The sequence below is a fragment of the Saccopteryx leptura genome, chromosome 4 (genome assembly GCF_036850995.1).
Source record: "Saccopteryx leptura isolate mSacLep1 chromosome 4, mSacLep1_pri_phased_curated, whole genome shotgun sequence".
NCBI lineage: Eukaryota > Metazoa > Chordata > Mammalia > Chiroptera > Emballonuridae > Saccopteryx > Saccopteryx leptura.
The window spans coordinates 184,292,924-184,312,989 of NC_089506.1; the positions used below are offsets into that span (position 1 = coordinate 184,292,924).

Genomic DNA, 20,066 nt, shown 5'->3' on the forward strand with positions numbered 1-20,066 from the left:
GGGTCTGTGCGCTGTATAAAATTAATGAGCAATGTACAGGCGTCCCCAAACTATGGCCCGCGGGCCGCAATTTGGCCCCCTATGGCCATTTATCCAGCTCCCGCAGCACCTCCAGAAGGGGCAACTCTCTCATTGGTGGTCAGTGAGAGGAGCACTGTATGTGGGAGCCCTCCAATGGTCTGAGGGACAGTGAACTGGCCCCCTGTGTAAAAAGTTTGGGGACCCCATTAGAAGCAACAATCTTGACAGGACCTTTCAAAGGTGAAGATGTCTTCATTCCTCGCATTCCTATGATTCCAACGGATATGCCATTTCAATTGAAGAGATTGCAATTCCCAATCCTATTGGCGTTTGCAATCACCAACAACAAAGCTCAGGGCCAATCTTTAGATTTGTGCGCTTTAGATCTACACATGGATTGCTTCTCACATGGACAATTATATGTTGCGTGTTCTAGACCGGCAAACCAGACAATCTCTATATCTGCACAATGGAACAACAAAAAATATTGTATACCCACAAGCATTGTGAAATTAAACATATTAGAAATGTGCACTTTCTCTTTTCTTTCTTTTTAATTTAACCAGACTGAGCCACAGCAACGTGTGGCCAGGTACAGCTAATACACACATGCACACAGAATACACAACCTAAAAGTAAATCCTGGCTTCTATCCATAAGTATACAGTTTCAAGAGGCCTCAACAGGGAAAGGAAAACCCATTGTCAAATTTGGAGTAGGGTGAATTATTAAATATTTAATGAGAAAATTAACTTAGATTAAATCATAACATATACCCAAATTCTAAATGGATTAAAAGCCAAAATGTCCCTACTACAAAACATCTGTGAGCCCTTCCAATGCAAACAAAACATGGTATATTTTAAACCCAGATCCCGTATCCAATCTTCCACTCAATGTGGGCACAAAGGCCTTTCCTTTATAAGTCCTTTCAAGAATTACCTCTAAAACAACCATTGTTGGGAAGCTACAGCAGGATATGCTCCAGCAAAAAAGTATAAGCAATAAAGAGGAAAACAGGATCCAGGAAACATGAGACTCGACCATAGAAGGGCAGCAAAGAGAAGTCCATGGATACTTGTGCAATAGCCCTAGTGAGCAGCCAATCTGTTTGAAGCAAATAGGACAAAGGGCACTTGATCACAGAAAAAATAAAAATTGAAACTGACATGAGTAATTGTAAAATATTAATAGGCATGTTACAGAGAGAATTCAGGCATTTGGAAATAGTAATAGAAGATTCTATTCATATGAAATCTCCAGAATAGGTAAATCCATAGAGACAGAAAGCAGACTAGTAGGTTGCAAGAGACTGAAGGGTAAAGAGAATGGGGAACGACTACTTAATAGGTATATGGTTTCCTTTTGGGGGAAAAGTGTTCTAAAACTAAATAGTGGTGATGGTTGCACAACCTGTGAATGTACTAAATGTCACTAAACTGCACACTGTAAAATGGTGAATCTTTTGTTGTATTTTACTACAATAAAGATACAAAGCAAATTAAGCAATAGGCAATCATTAACTCCAGGAAAATAAGAAAGTAGGCGTGACTTCAAGGCATGATTAGGCTTTGCAGTCACAATAATTAAATGATGACTACAGATTTAACCAAAAGCTGTGATATTAACAGATTAGAGGTAAGAGGTTTATGCTTGGGGAAGTAGTAATAACATTATTCCTCACCTACCAGAAGTCAACAGGCAATATCTAAACTAATGAACTGAAAAGTAGCAGTATAAACTTACTATTTAGATATATGGAGGTCAGTAACAGCAGAAAAGGTGAGGGTGGTTTCCCTGGTGGGTGGAAACTGGGAGGGACAGAGCAGGAGGACATAGAGGCTTAGTGTTTGTTACATGCATTCTGGCCCCATTTGAATTTTTCTTTAAGATTTTATTTATTGGTTTTAGAGAGAAAGGCAGGGAGAGCGGGAAGCATCAACTTGTAGTTGCTTCTTGTATGTGCGTTGACCGGACAAGCTCAGGCTTTCAAACCAGCAACCTCAGCATCCCAGGTCGACACTTTATCCACTGCGCCACCACAGGTCAGGCTACCCTTTTGAATTTTTAACTACAAGTATTATGTCTTTAAAAATACACTTAAACAATAAAGTAAGCAGAGGGACATATCTGTAACCTAATTTTTAACTTAAATTGGAAAAATAAGAAAAGATCTTCACTATATGAAAAGTCCCAAACGAGGGTACATCAAAATGTATCAGGTTTCTGAGAAGGCAAATAAGGGCCCATCACCTAATCTCTTCAAACATCCTCTTAAAGACCAACAACCAGTTATGTGGAAGGGCTGCTAAGTATAGAGTGGGTAGAAATTGCAGAAACGGTTACTAGTGCAAATGTCTATAATCCGGCAGATAAAATAAACTGGAGAAACAGGATAAAAAAGTGACCAAGACGATGGGGTGTTGGGGACCACATGAGGTGAAATGTACATGTCCCTGTCTGAAAATACTGAAATGGAAAACATCTTAAAACATCCCAAACCAGCTTCCCTGTTGGCAACTTTGCCTGAGTGAGAGCAACAGGAAAAAGATTTGAAAGTGACCATGAAAGAGCAAAAGAGCAAGGACACTGACCTCTCAGTCCCTTCAGCATCCTCAGGCACAGAGAAAGCTATCAAGAATGCACTGTGGGCCAAACCAGGCAGTGGAGCAGTGGATAGTGTCAACCTAGGATGCTGAGGTCCCAGGTTCTAAACCCTGAGGTCACCGGGCTTGAGCACAGGCTCATCTGGCTTAAGCACAGGGTTGCTGGCTTGAGTGTGGGATCATAGACATGACCCCATGGTTGCTGGCTTGAGGAAGGGGTCATTGACTCAGATGGAGCCCCCCCGGTTAAGGCATGTATGAGAAAGTAATCGATGAACAACTAACGTGCCTCAACTATAAGTTGATACTTCTATCTCTCTCCTGTCTGTCTCTGTCTCTCAAGTATGGGGGAAAAGCAAAAAAGAACAAAGAAATAGTGAAAGATGTGATAGCATCCTGATTTGCTTTGAGAAAAGTGCCTTACTTCCATTGTGTGACGTCCATCAGGAGTGCCTCTGTCCCAACAAAGAAGAGAAAATGACAAGTTTTCTACCTGCTTTCTATGGAACCGTAAGAGTCAGGATCCTAGGATCAGCCAATTGGATGTTCTCTCCAGGGTCTGAGTCATACAGCAAGATGCTCAGAAACTTAGGGTTCCCCACAGTGGCAGAGCTGGCATGCTAACCCCAAGTTCCTCATGTCCATATGTGGCTGTGAACTAGCGGTACGGCTACACCACCAGAGGCAGGTAGGGAGGGGTAGGACAGTCGGCGGGGCTCAGTATGACTAGTACTCAGCAGTACAGGACTCCTAGCTTCTCAAAATACATGGCCAGAAGTAACATATGCCAATACACATTTTAACTTTTGTGGTTGAAAATACTAATGAGTAACTTGCATTTGTTAGGTCAAAGAACAAAAAACAAAGAGAACCAATTTAAAGGCAAACCTTTTTAATAAACATCTGGACAAAAATATGCTTGTTGTTACTAGAAATATGTAAAAAAAAAAATTATTAGTTTCAAATCTTCCAGAACCAGTTTAACCTGACTTCTACACCTAAGATTAGAGCTCCCAGTCATGCCCTCCAACCAGGTCCTGGAGGTTAATTTTTCCACATTGGACACAGGCTTTGGTAGATACACAGGAAGATGGAGAGCCTCCTTAAATACCTAACTGGAGAGAAATTATAAATATAAAAATTTTTAATTAAAACACTGATACAGCTTATATTTTGGAGCACTTGTTTAAAAATAATATGCTTGGGGGGGAAAGTATAAAATATTTTAACTATAAATAATCTCTTACGTACATCTGAAAGTAACATAATATTGTATGCCAACTGTAATTAAAAAATAAAAATAATAATCTTACAATTTCACAAAACAAAAATGGTCTATTATTAAATGATTTCTAAATATGTTTTAAATAGTGCTTTACTTTCTTCAGGCAGTATTTCAGTCAGTTAATAAGATGGGCCTAGAATACTTAACTCCATCACACACACACACACACACACACACACACACACACACACACAAAATAAAAGTAGTAAGGTTTTTAAACTAAATACCCAAATTGCATAATGTTCCTAAGCAACCATTTATATTAAAAGTATGCTGTGAGTTGAAGATGATAGAGCATTGGCAGTGTGAGATACCCTTGATCTTTCCCCTTGAAAGTTCAACAGATGGAACAGCTGTAATGTAAGGAAGGAACCCGAGCTGGGCTCGCAGGCCTGCCTGAAAAGAACACTATGGAATTGACCAAAGGTGAGAAGGATTGAGAAACAAGGCAGAAGATAAGATGCACTCAACCAGGCTCTAAAGAGGAGAAAAACGCACTTTTGGGGTTTTGGTCCACTGGGGCTCCAGAGGAAAGAAACCCGAAGTGACTGGGTCTTCTTCTGCGGGGAGGAGTGGAGAGATCGGGGGGCACTTGGGGAGATACTAAACCACAGCATCAGCAGAATGAGGGGTCACTGCCAGCATCCCCCAGGTCTGCCAGCAGACTACACTCAACATAGACGGAGAAAAACAAAGTGGCCTCCCAGCCTCCCAGATCCCATCTCCCTCCCACACAGGGTACGGAGAGTGGGAGAGACATACCCCACAGCTAGTTCTACAGGGTCATTCTTTCCCATGAAGAACAGACATGCTCTGTGTCTGATTCCCAGTCTGTTGAGACAAGGTAAGGAGTGCCCGGTGGCCTGAGATCACCATTGCTCAAGCAGTAAAGCTCTCCCAACACACCCCACCCATCGCCATAATTGCTGCCCTGCCTCCATTATTGGACAGCAACATCTTAGTGGAGGTCAGCCTGAAAATTTCCAAGCTAAAACTTTAATTCAGCACTACCAACTGGAAAAAGAAAACAAAAAACAAAACAGATAAAACTCTCAAACTAAAATTTTTTTCTTTTGAATTTTATTTTACTTTAATCTCTATTTTTTGTGGGTGTTTTGTTTTTGATTATTGTTTTTGTTCTTTTTTTGTTTCTTTTATTTTTTTAATTTTTATATTTTTTATTTTTATTGTATTTTTTACTTTTTTGTAGTTGTTTTTTGTTTGATTTCTTAATAATACCACTTTCAAATGCTGTCAAGGCAGAAGAAAACTAATATCATGGCTACACAAGAAAGATACATAGCTCAGAAAGAAAATAAAAAATCTCCATAAAGCAATCTCAATCACATGGAAACCTTGGATAAACGATAAAGAATTCAAAATATAAGCTCTGAAAATAATGAGATGTGAGGAAACAGTAATAGGCAATTTGATGAGTTCAGAAAACAAATTAATGATCAAAATGAGTACATCACCAAGCAGATTCAAACCTTAAAAACAGAGGTGAACTCAACACATGAATTGAAAAGTGAGCTAGTCTTAATATTAAAGGCCAACAACAATATACCTAGGTGAACACTAGTCACACTGAGCACTGGAACATAATACACTTTTCCTTCCCTGATAAATTTATAATTGCTTAGTTTTTTCATTTGCTTGCTTCTCTGTCACAACAATCCCAAACTCTTTGCCAGTTGTGGAAATCTCTCCACACATCCTGATGCATCAGGTCATCTATAAATGTCATCTTCAAAGGCAGGAGTCCAGAGGGTGGTGGCTGCTGCCCATCCCGGGCATGTACACTGCCAGGAAGACAGGTGAACTGCAGCACAAGCCTTCCTGAGATCCACAGGGGCTCTGGGCTGAACCACTCTAAAGGCTCCTGGGCAGCTTCTCAAGACACGGAAGCAGACTCTCAGCAAAGAGAAAGTGAACTTTGCTGAGCTCACTCTGACACGTGCTGCCACACACATTGTGGTTATTCTCCAAGAACAAACCCAAGGGCAACTGTAGAAGCCTTATAGCTAAAGACAATGGCCTAAGGCTGCATAAGAAATCCAGATGCACTTTCTACAGAATTCTGCACGAGCAGATTCCATGGCAGGAATAATATCTACATCCTCCCCACAAGCTTTTTCTGCAGTGTCACAAGACACCGTGAACAAGAGAAGTCAGGATAGTGATTAGTGTCTTAGTCATTTTTAACAGAGCAAGTCATTCCACAGATACTGCACTATGGCCCCCTGTTTAAGGGATATACTCCCTTTCAATCACACCCTGTCCAGTACAGGCTGGAAGACGGTAATGTGAATCAACGCTCACCAGAGAATTCTTTACTTGCTCAAGAGATGTTCCTGCTTCTACTGAAAAGATTTCGGTTTTCTTCTCTATTACTATATTTTCCCAAATTCCTACAACGGCATGTACTATTTTTTCTAAATTATATCATAAACATTAAAAAATTAGTAACTACTAGTAAAATAAAAATCTATTTTTCTACCTCTTACTAAATATGGCTATGCCATGACAATTTTTATTTTTTTAAAAATGAGTCTCTGGATTTAGTAAAGACCTTGGGGATATAAAGGATTAGCCACTTGTCATATTCAAAATGATGCATTTATTCAAGGAAAATCTGAAATTTCTTTGTCTTCTTCAAAAGAAAGAGCTGCAAGAATATCTAAAAGACTTGAAATAATGTCAATTTAAAGCACCTTTACTGAAACTTGATTCCTTGGGCCAGAGGAAGATCCTTACTGTAATTGATGGTACTAGGAAGAAAAAACAAACAAAATTAAATGAAGAATAGTACAAACATAAAATAGAATATTTTTATACTATTAAAAATGTACATCTGTATATAATCTGTATATAAACTGCTCACAAAAATTAGGGGATATTTCAAAATGAATATGAAGCGATAAAAAAAAGCGGTTGATTTTCTTTTATTAAACAGGAATATCATAAAAGCAAATGACAAGTCAAAGAAAGTTGTTCAATTATGCAAATAAGTTGCAAAATCAACTTTTATCTCATTAGTGAAAATGCACTATACAAAAGGCTGAAAGTATTGGATGGAGTATCTGCACGTCCCTGAGCCCCTAATTTTTGTTAGCAGTTTACTAACTAGATAAACTGTCCAAGTTACAAATTGGTGAAGAAAAAAATTAGGACACAAAATGATGGATCCTGTTTCATAAAAGAAAAAAACAGTGAAACATGAAATCTGGAAATATACACAGCATACGTGTTATTCCTATTCTTCGGGGCACAAGACTATGAGGCAATAACAATCTTCTTTATATCTCTCGGTAACTTGTACTGAATTAGCAGGGAAAACACAGATATTCCCATTTTGATAGAAAATAAGAACTATAATAATTTAGAAAATAAAAACTTCCGTTAGTCAATTGTCTGCTAATCGTCTTATTTTTCGCCTGAGAGGAAAGGTGTCCTATTAAATGTGTTCCCAAAAGGCCACAGCTAAATGTTTTCTATTCTAGACCTCAAGTGCACATGAAAAGTAAAAGGAACATAAGTGACTTCAATGAACAGGAATCAGGCGAAGAGTGTGCATGTGTTTGAGACTTAGCAAGCCACAGCCGAAAACACTTCGGCAATTCCCGACAGATAGAAAGCCACTAAGGCTACAAGGAGCCAAGGTTGAGAAAGCACCTGAGGTTACAGAACTAGTTAATAGCAGCAGTAAATGCAGTGAGGATGGGTGTCCTCGGTCCCTCACGCTGTGTTCTCTCTACAGCCTAACACCACATGGGCCTGACCCCACACACTGTTTTATTGTACTTGGATAAAGCTATTTTTTACTCAAAGGGGAGGGAAGATTGAATACCTTTAAAAGCAACAACTCCTAATCCAACTCTCCCAGAAGCTGGGTCCCTCACCAGCTAGCTACCCATGTGCTAATCCAACTTTCAAGGGCTGTGCTCAATTTTCTGAGAGCTGGCATGCGCCCGCTTGCTAGCCTGGCCCCCAGCCTCTTCCTGCTTCTATAGTCAGCAAGGGTGGTCACTGTGCCCCAGGAGAACACTCGGAAAGGACAGCTACTTCCACTTTGTCCTGCTGGTGGACACCTCCCCACAGTGCCCTGCTCCTCCACTGTTTCTAGATAGAAACCAACGGGATGGTCTCCCAGCTGAGCGCTGGGAGCTGGCTGAGGCAAGAAAGGGAGAAAGAAAATAGTACAAAAATAGATGCTCTGGGACGGGAGAGCTTGGGACATTAGAAAAATGAAGTGAAATGAAAAGGGATAAGGATGGAGCAGAAAGTAGAAGAGTGTAAACAAAAGCACGCTGCAACAGCGCCCAGCCCAGACCGCACTCTCAAAGCCCATACTTACCAAGTGGATCTTCTCATGTACTGCTTCCAGGCGTCACTGCCAGACTCCCTGCCCCCGCCGGTGTGCTTTTCTCCTCCTAGAGAAACACAGGAGAGCTCACGCCTCACCGCTCGGCTGTTCTCTCTGCACCGGTATCTGCTCGGCACCACCGAAACCAAGATTCCAAAAGGGGACCAGGGCGACCTGGCCGGCACCTCTACCTGTAGCCCTTGACATGTATTTGTTTAATTCCTTTACTTTTATTTATTTATTAGATTTTATTTATTCATTTTAGAGAGAGAAAGAGAGAAAGGGGGAGGAGCAAGAAGCATCAACTCCTGTATGTGCCTTGACCAGGCAAGCCCAGGGTTCTGAACCTGCGACCTCAGCATTTCCAGGTCGACGCTTTATCCACTGCGCCACCCCAGGTCAGGTTCATTACTTTTATTTAGCAAACAGATAAATGAAAGGCAGAGATCACAATAGACACACACAAAATGAAGGAACTAAGAGGAAAATAGAAGGAATTAAGAGGAAACAGAAATGTGTCAGGATGAAGAAAACCTTAAAACTGCCTTACCACTAGAATGAAAACCTCTGGAGAGTGGAAATAAAATTTTATTTTCTCATTAATGCTTAACTATATGTAATTTCCTACAATACACATAACTGCTTTTATAAAATATTTTAAATGGCAAATTAATATCTTTAGGGAGGTTATAAGTAGATAATGACTCCATAAAACAAGGAAAGGACACCATTTAAAAGTGTGCCAGCAAAGCATAAGAATAAGTCTTGGTGTTGTTTTTAATATATAATAGCAGAGGAGAAAACACTTAATCGAAGGATTAGAAGGAAAATTTGAAGAAATCACCTATATAAAATGAATAAAGAGATGGAAAATAGGAGAAAAACACAAATTTTTCAAGAAATATTTAAAATAACAGAAGTTCAAGAAATTAAGAGAGAGAAAATTAAAAGGCAAAAATTGTCAAAAGAAACACTACCAGAGCAAAATTAGAACTAAAAGCTACATGTTCCAATATTCTAAGGCCAATCACTGGCCCACTGACTGTCCAACAAATCATTTTACAAAGATGTCCCACTGGGGCATAAACCTGTGAAATTTCAGAAATCAGACATAAATAATAGAATCAATATTTTTTGAAACAAGGAAAAAAAGGGTCAGAAATCAATGTGGATTTCGGCTTTTCAACCACAATACTAGAAACCAGAAGACAAATACGCATAATAAAAATCAGCTTTAAAAGTCTGAGGAAAAATTATTACAGAACTTCAGGGAAGGTACAGCAGGTCTGCTTGCGTTGTCGCTGGCATCTGCTTGGTGGTCGCTAGGCTGCTCACAGCTCCCTACACTGATAGAAAATGTTCCCTAAATGATCAAGGTGTCCCCTGGGCCTACACTCTTTCTGTACAGTGTGGTTTATGTTGAACACCTGCTTTCCTTCTGGAACTTTTGGTTTGTGGTAGGCAGAGGGTGGCCCGTGACCAGCCCCCGGTAAAAGCCTTGTGTGCGGAGCCCCTAGTGAGTGCCCCTGGCGGACAACATATGTTGTCACAATCCATTGCCGGAAGAATTAAGCACATCGTTTGTGCCTCCACTGGAGAAGACTCTTAGAAGCCTGTACCTTGTTTCCTCTGGACCTGATGCTCTACAATGTCACATCCCTTACAGGGAAGGAGGGAGAGGACTTAAGAAGGTTAATCTAGCCTAAAACAGAGGATTAGCATATAATGTCTGAACAAGTACAGTTAAAGCACACTATTTAGAAAACTGAAGTCAATTCAGAGGTACATTTACTTCTTTCTTTTAGTAGGAATCTCAAAGGGGTTGCCTCTGGGAAAGAAGAGGAAACTGTGGGCAGAACTACTTTTTCCATTGCAGGTCTTTATACAACCAATCGTTCAAATGCCACAGAAACATTTACTTGAAACCTATATACTCTTATTGATCAATGTCACCACATTAAATTTAATTTTCTAAATTAAAAAAATGCCATGGCTGGTTTGCTCAGTGGTAGAGCATCTTGGCCGGCATGTGGATGTCCCAGGTTTGAACCCTGGTCTGGGCACACAAGAGAAGAGACGATCTGCTTTTCTACCCCTCTCCCTCCCCTTTCTCTCTATCTCTCTTCTCCTCATGTAGCCATGGCTCGATTGGTTCCAAGGAGTTGGCACCTGGCACTGAGGACGGCTTCGTGGAGCTTCTGCCTCAAATGTTAAAAATAGCTTGGATGCCAAGCAATGGCCCCAGGTGGGCAGAGCATGGCAGCCTTATAGGAGTTTGCTGGGTGGATCCCGATCAGGGCACATGTGGGAGTCTGTCTCTCTGTCTCCCCTCCTTCTCACTTAAAAATAAATAAGTAAATAAGACTTTAAAACATTTTTTAAAAATTAACTGTGAGGGCTGACCTGAAGAGTCAATTGGAGAGAGAAAGCCTAGGTTTGCACAGGGATTAAAGGGCTACAGAAGGCGTGACCTGTGGTGGCACAGTGGACAAAGCATCGGCCCAGAATGCTGAGGTCCCCAGTTCAAAACCACAGGTTTGCCCGATCAAAGCATAGGCCACAAGCAACTACTCCGAGTTGATGCTTCCCATCCCTTCCCCACCTCTTCTCTCTCTCTCCTCTAAAATTAATAAAAATATTAAAATAAATAAATAAAGGGTAACAGTAGAACAGACAGAAACATTCAAGGCCACAAAATAATGGAGGACAAGTGTAAGAGGCCAAACTGAAAGAACTTTTGGCAAAGTCTGCACACCAAAAAGTAATTTTGAAGTTGCTGTTTGGTTTAAAATATATGAAAGAATGCCCCCCGATGATTTAAATTTTTACAAGCGGTAATAAATATTTGTTTCACTTCTATATATACTTAAAGGCAATCTGGTTTTTTGATGATACTGCAGATGATTTTCATTAAGTAAAACAATAAATCATTGTTGAGAAGAGTTCGTTTTCTTTTTAAATTATTGCTACTACTAAATTTAAGCACTCAAAGCATATAAAGAGAAAATAGAAACAGGGCTCAGTGAAAAGAAACAACGTAATACTTTGTCAAGATGAAAGATAACGTTTAACATTTACTATGCCCACCTTGCCAGTAAAATCTAGAATTTTTCACGTGAAATTTTCTGGCTTTAAAGCAAGGGTTCTTAACCTTCTTTGGGTCACCGTTTCAGGGGCCCACACGTCCCAGGGGAAGGGCCCGCTGGAGTGCGATGCTGCACCTGCGAGTAACTGAATGTGGAGCCCCTGCGTCCTCCGGAGTGTCAGACCAGACAAGACTGTCGTTTCAGTGTCTCGGGCACGCTTTTCTAAAAGCTACTACTTACTGTACTGCTTCTCCTTTACTGCCCGTTGTGAACTGAACTGCCCCCCGCTCCCTGTGCCCCCATCCCAGGAACATGGTGAAACCCTAACCACCAATAACTCAGAATGGAGCTATATTGGGCATTAGCGTCCTGAAGTTAGGTAATTAAGGTTTAATGAAGTCGTAAAGGTAAGGCCCTAAGCCAACATGACTGGTGTCCTTAGAAGAAGAGACACCAGGGACGTGTGCACAGAAAAAAGGCCATGTGAGGACACAGGAGGAAGGTGGCATCTGCCAGCCAGGAAGAGAAGCCTTAGGGGAAACCAGACCTGCCAACACCTTGATCTGAGACCTCCAGCTTCCAGAACTGTGAGAAAATTCATTTCTGTTGTGTCAGCCCCCTGCCCCGTGGTATTTTGCTGCAGTAGCCCTAACGGACTGAGGCACTGCCCACGTGGGAAAGGAGAAACGGTTCTCTACATACCAAAGGCACCACCAATCTCAGCGCCGCTCGTTGGAATATTGACGTTGACAATGCCACAGTCTGATCCCTTCGGTCTGTGCGAAAGAAGGGAGGGGTGGTGAGAGCGATGTACAGGAAAGTAAAAGAGAATAATAAAAATAAAAACAAAATAAATTAAAAATCCAAACAAAACCTCTAGTACTCTCAATGCCCAAAAAATAGATGTTCAACTATGATGGCTTTGTTTTTCTTTTTTTTAAAGTTCATCACCACACAAATCAGACTACATAGGTTTTTTAAATAAAGTTATACCCAAGCCAGCGGAAGATTCTGCCCAAATCCTTGGTAAAGATGCTACTTGAAAGTCCCTGTTTTACTTCATTATTCCATGCAAAGACTTCATCTTCATTCTAAAAGGACAGATGTTAGAAGCCGTTAGATGACAGTGTTCAGGTCAGTTACCAGTGTTAAATTCATATCATGAGATGCACCGGTATCATTTTAGTGCAAAAACGGAAACTACAGAGTCAGCATGTGTTTCTCTTATAGAGCCTTTGTGGGGCTTTCTCCCTCATATGCTATAAGAAACAAAGATCTGTCTTCCTTTACTCCAGTACATTCTTCTATTCAAGCTATTACACGTAAGATCTAGTATTGAAAAAGCTCTTATTATGTGCCACACACAGACCTAAGCACTTAGCACGCCTCTAGTTCCTGAATCCTCACCCTATGACACAGGTTTTCTATTATCCCTAATTTAAAATTAGGCAATGGCAGCCCAGAGTGGCTAAATTATTTGCTCAAGAGCTCAGTCACACAAACACACCCTACAACAGGGGTTCCCAAACTTTTTACACAGGGGGCCAGTTCACTGTCCCTCAGACCATTGGAGAGCCGGACTATAAAAAAATTATGAACAAATCCCTATGCACACTGCACATATCTTATTTTAAAGTAAAAAAACAAAATGGGAACAAATACAATATTTAAAATAAAAAACAAGTAAATTTAAATCAAGAAACTGACCAGTATTTCAATGGGAACTATGGGCCTGCTTTTGGCTAATGAGATGGTCAATGTGCTCCTTTCATTGACCACCAATGAAAGAGGTGCCCCTTCCGGGAGTGCAGCGGGGGCCGGATAAATGGCCTCAGGGGGCTGCATGTGGCCCCCGGGACGTAGTTTGGGGACCCCTGCCCTACAAAATATAAACGTATCCTCTCTAGTCACCACATGTGAAACAATGATAGACCATTTAAAGCAAGATTTTAAAAACTGCTATCATGTGATTGCAATAAGGTAAGATTCTGATTATGTATTCTTCAACTGTTAATCATGGCACATCAAACCCTGATTTGCTCTCTAAACTCTCTCTGGTGTGGCTAGGGCCTGTCTCCTGCTGGGGCAGGAGACCCTCTATTTTCTCCATCTGTTGAAACCTCCACAGCCTGTCCTGACACAGATCGTAACTGTGGATCTTTACGTTGCTCTATATCTTCTCATTTTGCCTGCTGATACTCAGCTCTCAGACTATCAGGTTATCTAGTCCTTCTGTGTAGAAGCCAGATTTTTGGCTCACACAGCTCAGATGATACAGGATGTGAGGACCACATTCTCCAGCAACTGCAATAATCTCTGTCTTTGCTTCCCTGCCAGGAACTTGACATGCTCTATAGTCTAAAGTGTTCATCCCATCGCATCTTATTCATAGTCTTCAAACTTATACTCAGAATGATTTTTTTTAAAACCTTCCTAAAGGCAAATCGAGTGCAATTTAATACACCTTCATTTTCTTCCTAATCTTCTCATTCATTTCAACATTAGACTAGAGAAAAGAGAAACAGACCCATTTTTACCTTGAATTTAAAAACATAAAGAATCGGAGCAAAAGTCTCTGTGTGTGCAATGGATGCGTCATGGGCAAGACCTGTCACAATTGTTGGTTCTACGTAGTTCCCAGGGCGATCCATAACCTTCAGGAGAGAAAGGAAATAAAAACAATGAAGGCACAGCTGGCCTGTGGTGGCACAGTGGAAAGAGTGTCAGCCTGGAAAGCTGAAGTCGCAGGTCCAAAATCCTGGGCTTACCCGGCCAAGGCACACATGTCAAGCAATCAATAAACAATTAAAGTAAAGTGATTATGAGTTGATATTTCTTGTTCCTCACCCCTTCTCTCTCCTCTCTCTGTAAAATCAATATATAAAATCTTTTAAAAGAAAAAACAAAGAAAGCATTTTGTTTGCTAGTACTTGTGCTCGGAGGACACAATCTTTGCCTATGTCTATGAGAAAAAAAACAAACACTACTTTAGGTGAATTATTTCTGTAAAGTAACTTCCGTCATGAATGAAAATTCTTTGCCTCCTATTGGCTCTAACTTGGACAGAATAAAATAGGAATAAAAGAGGAACCAAGGACAGAGAGCTGTACTATGTGTCACAACCAAGTAGTGTTGAAAAATAAGCTGCTCTACACCTACTGTGGTAGAGACTACATTGTATCCCCCACCTCCAAATCCATATGTTGAAACCTTAACCCCACAGAGTGACTGAATTTGGAGACAGGGCCTTTAAAGAGGTAAAGTTAAATGAGGTCACCTTGGACAGTTAGCTCAGTTGGTTAGAGTATTGTCCCGAAACATCAAGGTTGTGGGTTCAATCTCTGGTTAGGGCACATATGGAAAGTGACCAACAAAATAGAAAAAGAAATGCTATTCTTTCTCCCTCCTTGTCTCTTTTTCTCTATCAATAATAATAATAAAAAGTTAAATGAGGAACTCCTCTCTTCATGCATGGAAGAAAGGCGATGTGAAGACACTTCGTGCCAGAAATGAGGCTTCAGAAATCAACCCTGACTGCAATTTGATTTTAGACTTCCAGCCCCCATTACTGTGGGAAAAATAAATGTCTGTTGTTTTAGCCATCCAGTCTATGATATTTTGCTATGGCAACCATAGCAAACTAATACACACTGGACAAAAATCAAAAGCTCCAAAAGGACACAGTTTTGACAATCCTAACCTACCTGCCCGTAACCAAATTACTAGTTCGCGTCCACTTTGCTAATGCTCCCTTCGTTCCCTCACACACCGGCCCACGGCAAGCTGCCGTAGCCAGTGATCGACGACCCAGCACCTGTGCAACACTGCTCTCACCCTCCGAGCCGTGTTTACCAGGGGTCAGCTGCATTACTCCCAATCCTGGACATGGCAGCTGTATTTATTACTGCAACCCTATAATGCATTGCATAATGTAAATAAATATCACACAAAGGAAAAAGCCATTTCTATAAAAAGTAAGTTGAATGTTTCAGGAAAACACAACTCAACAAAAGTAACAATAATATACACCCTGTCCATACACATGCTGTGCCATGAAACGTGGGTCATCATGAACATGAGCGGGGAGAAGGAGTCATTCCTCCGACAGCTGAGCAAGACATTCAGTCACGGCAAACTTCAAAGGAAGTGAAACTAAACTGTAGCTAATACATGATTGGTATGGCGTATGCAAGGATGAAAACCAATTCCTACCGCACAGGTGAATTGTTGTAAGGAATCAAACAAATGTAGTTATCTGTGCTAAATTAAAATGTTTTTGCTGGCAATTTTTTTGATTCCCTGTCTTACCTATCCTATTACTATAACCATTAAATACAAATTCCAGATACTCTGAACACAAAGTCTTCTCCTGTAGCATGAAAAGTTCTCCCCTCCCTACAAATTCCTAGAGAATTTACAGGCAGCCATGCCTCTGAGATTCTTGTGTGTCCTTCCAGAAGAGTGCCACGCAGTTTATGTCATCACTCTTTAAAACGTGCACTTCCTTCCCTCTTACAAAAGGGAGGGAAGAGAAACAACGGCATCTGAAGCCCCCTCACCGGTTGGCCCAGAGCCCCGCTGGGCCTGAAGAAGTAAACACCTGTCACCCCGAGGTCAGAGTGTGCATTACCTTGCCACCGTAGGCCACTGCGCCTCCTTCTTTCTTTGCTGCCTCCACTGCTCCAAGAAACATGCTCACTGCCTGCTTGGTGTGGAGTGGCCCATAAAGAACATTAGCTGGAAGGAAAAAGCAATGTTCTTCACTGTACCCTAAATGGCATCATTTCATTATTACAAGTTTTCCCAATGATCAGACCAATCCCTTCACATAGCCTCTCAGCTTAGAACAGGAGTCCGCAACCTTTTTCTATAACAGGCCAGACAGTAAATAGTCCATTTTGCATGACACACGTGGTCTCTGTCACCACTACTGCACTTGGCCACTGTTGGGTGAAAGCAGCTGCAGCAGATATGTAAACCCCTGGGTGTGGCCGTGTGCTAATAAACTGTCTTCACAGAAACATGTGGCAGGCCAATTCTGTTTGTCAACCTCTGATTTAGATCAATTAATCCGAGCACTACATTAAAAACACAGCACCAGTTTATTCACTGCAGTGTGAGCCCTCTCTAAGAAGTTCACAGGCTAAGCAGCTGGTGCGCAATGTACCGGGAGAGGCTGACGCTGCCCTGTGTGTGGCTGCCAGGAGGCAGAGCAGCCAAGGTGACCCGGAGGAAGAAGGGAGACATAGAGGGCCTCAGGGAGGAGGTGCCTTGGAGCAGGAAGCCAGCCATGGGAGGGGCAGGGTGAAGAGCATTCGCAGCAGAGAGCGCAGGGCAGGACAGACTGGGCCTGGGGCCCCTGGAGCACTGCAGGAAGGGTGGAAAGGTTAGAGCTCAGGGAGCCCAGGGGCAAAGGCGCACAGGAGGTCCGAAGGGAAAGAGGGGAGGGGCAGAGATCAGATCACACAGACAGCGCTCAGATTGGGAGCCTGCTAAAGAAGGAGTAGGAAAAAAATCTAGGTTTTAGTCCAAGAGCAAAGAGAAATCACTGGAGTATTTATTTATTTTTTTTGTTTTATTTATTTTATTTTATTTTTTTGTATTTTTCTGAAGTTGGAAATGGGGAGGCAAAGTCAGACAGACTCCCGCATGCGCCCAACCGGGATCCACCCAGCACGCCCACCAGGGGGTGATGCTCTGCCCATCTGGGGCATTGCTCTGTTGCAACCAGAGCCATTCTAGCGCCTGAGGCAGAGGCCATAGAGCCAGCCCCAGTGCCCGGGCCAACTTTGCTCCAATGGAGCCTTGGCTGTGGGAGGAGAAGAGAGAAACAGAGAGGAAGGAGAGGGGGAGGGGTGGAGAAGCAGACGGGTGCTTCTCCTGTGTGCCCTGGCCGGGAATCAAACCCGGGACTCCTGCACGCCAGGCTGACGCTCTACCACTGAGCCAACCAGCCAAGGCCCATCGCTGGAGTATTTAAAGTAGGAGAGTGAATTATCCAATCTAATTACATTTTAAAAAATCACTCTAGCCTGACCTGTGGTGGCGCAGTGGATAAAGCGTCAACCTGGAAACGCTGAGGTTGCCGGTTCAAAACCCTGGGCTTGCCTGGTCAAGGCACATATGGGAGGTGATGCTTCCTGCTCCTCCCCCCCCCCTCCCCTCTCTATAATGAATAAATAAAATCTTTAAAAATAAAAATTAAAAAAAATAAAAAATCACTGGCGCCTATCTAGGCGTTGGCACAATGGATAGAGTGTCAGACTGGGAATCGGGAGGAACCAGGTTCAAGACCCCAAGGTCACTGGTTGAGCCTGTGCTCATCTGGCTTGAAAGCAGGCTCACCAGCTTGACAGCCGGGTCACCTGCTTGAGTGTGGGATCAGCAGGCTTGAGCCAAAAGGTCACTGCCTTGAAACCCAAGGTTGCTGGCTTGAGCAAGGGCTCACTCAGTCTGCTGTAGCCTCCCTGGTCAAGCCACATATGAGAAAGCAATCAATGAACAAATATGGTGCTGCAACGAATAATTGATGCTTCTCATCTCTCTCCCTTCCTGTCTCTCTCTCTCTCTCTCTCTCTCTCTGGCTACTGTGGGAGACAGAAGTGAAGCAGGAACGTCCACCTACTGACTCTTACAGCCTCCCAGGAAACAGGATGCTGGTGGCTTTGACGAGGGTCACAGCAGAGAAGAGAGAAAAGCTCATCCAGCACATCCCACCTAACGACCATGCCCAGGCTCACCTCCCAGCCCCCATCAGGCATTCCAGATCCTAACCTAGGAGCAGACCCGCACCCAAAATAAATGCCCTACGACCTGCTTTATAGACTCTCAGTCCTCTCGGGAGAAGGGAAAGATCAGAAGCACTTGTAACAGCAGCTTTCAGAAGGAACATCTCCGAAATCAACCAGATACTCACAGTCCCACGGGTTCCCGACCCGGATCTGTGCATAGGCCTTTTTAAGTCTGCTTACCACTTCATCATGGATGCTTTCATGTAAAAACTATGTGAAAAGAGGAATATGCAAGAGACTAGTCAAAAATATATGTACAAATTTGTTCACAATGTACAAATTTTCTTAATAGTACTGATCTATATAGTTCATAATTTCTGAAACAGTGATTTCTAAAAACATATGCAAGCAGAAGTATGCTTATTTTTGTAGTTACATAATTTCTAATTTTAATATTAACTACCTGAAAATAATAATTTCTTCTAAGTGGACGTTAGAATAAAATTGTAAGACAAGTCTTTATCAAGTCTTTAAGGACCTAGTTGACTAGGCTTTACGAATCAGTTATGCCTGTTTCTGTTCTAGAGCATTTGGCATCTTAAGAAGCAGAAAACCTCAAGCATCCCTACCCCACACTGTATGAGTATGAGTAGCTGTCTGAGTCATGGAGAACACATACCACCGCGACTTGGTCAGCCTACTTCTAATGCTGTGTAACCATATGCTCTTAGCCTCGGGCCCAGCAAATCTCCAGAGTAAGGCCTTCATCAGGTGAGGACATGCCTTGGACTCACTCTGGGTAGGACGTGAGCTCTACACTATGTTCCCAGTGGAGGAAGAGAACTTGTCAAGCCATCCATCCTCTGAATTGGGCTCCGTGTGGCAAATGCATTGACATTATGAGAACTAGTTATGGGGGTATCTGGCGTACTACAATGGATTTTTCTCCATATCACTTAACTGTTCTGTTCCTATGGAAATCGATTGGGCAATGACTAATAACTGTCCTCTAATTTAACACTAACTATAAAACATGGATATGCATATTTGCTCTAAGATACAAAAGATAAGTAAAAATTCTGAATAGAGAAATGCTTCTTTCATATCATTTCATCTTTGCCATGTAATTAGATTATAATATTTTAAAGGACCCATTTTCTTCTTAGTATTAATGTAGTAAATATTTAAGGCAAATAAATTTAATAAATTATAAATACTTTGTGAATATTGTATCTTAGATTTTTGAGAGGGAACTTCAACTGAGTAATGTAAAAACAAAGAAAAGATATTCCTTTGTTATAAAATACAGGAAAAAAATAAATATAAAACCTTATGAGAAAAGTAAAGACTTAACTTTGATATATCTTTTATTTTTATCAATTTAGATTGTATCAACCTTATGAAGAATTTGTTCATACTCATTGGGGGTGAGAGTAAAAACCCAAAGGCAATTCTTCTGTAATTCAACTGACTACATTTTTTTTTAATTACAGGAGAAAAACTCAAAATTAATCATTTTAAAAAGGCAAATGTAGCCAAATTCTGTACCTAACCAAAACTTGTCTGGTTGTAGTACAGTTTTTCAGTACCATGAGTCATGAAAATCAAGTATGTATCTCATACAAAATTGAAATGCAGCCCAAATATAAGTATGGAGATGAAACATTCCAAATGCTATACTATATACATGCCGAAAGTAAACAGCATCTCTTATATACACTTCATATTAATGTCTTATTTACTTATTACTTGTTTATTTAAAGAGAAAACACATACATAAAGTTATCTGCTTTTCATGTCACATCAAGTCAAATCTGAGACTTTATTTACAGGCTCAAAATTAAAATCTTTAAAATGTTTTTATATTTAAAAAATTTTTAAAAAGACAAGGCTGTCTACCTTTCAGCTAATCATTTTAGCATTTTTTCAAATATTTAGCTTGTTTTCGTCTGTGGTATTGGACCTTGTTGT

General features: G+C 41.3%; 1 protein-coding gene across 3 annotated transcripts in view; it reads right to left on the reverse strand.

Moving 5' to 3' along the window:
• Positions 1-3,534: 3,534 nt before the first annotated feature.
• ALDH7A1 (aldehyde dehydrogenase 7 family member A1) overlaps positions 3,535-20,066 on the reverse strand; it is a 44,771-nt gene continuing 28,239 nt past the window's right edge. Inside the window, exons 12-19 of one of the 3 annotated variants that reach the window (XM_066382127.1) lie at positions 18,281-18,365; positions 15,995-16,101; positions 13,902-14,018; positions 12,358-12,455; positions 12,067-12,140; positions 8,270-8,345; positions 6,627-6,683; positions 3,535-3,742 (exon numbers count right to left, since the gene is read on the reverse strand). In XM_066382127.1, the coding sequence (XP_066238224.1) occupies positions 6,629-6,683; positions 8,270-8,345; positions 12,067-12,140; positions 12,358-12,455; positions 13,902-14,018; positions 15,995-16,101; positions 18,281-18,365 (612 nt within the window). In that variant the 3' untranslated portion in view covers positions 3,535-3,742; positions 6,627-6,628. Of the gene's footprint in view, positions 3,743-5,512; positions 5,715-6,509; positions 6,684-8,269; positions 8,346-12,066; positions 12,141-12,357; positions 12,456-13,901; positions 14,019-15,994; positions 16,102-18,280; positions 18,366-20,066 lie in introns of those variants that run through there. The other 2 variants (XM_066382129.1, XM_066382126.1) reach the window with 2 other exon arrangements.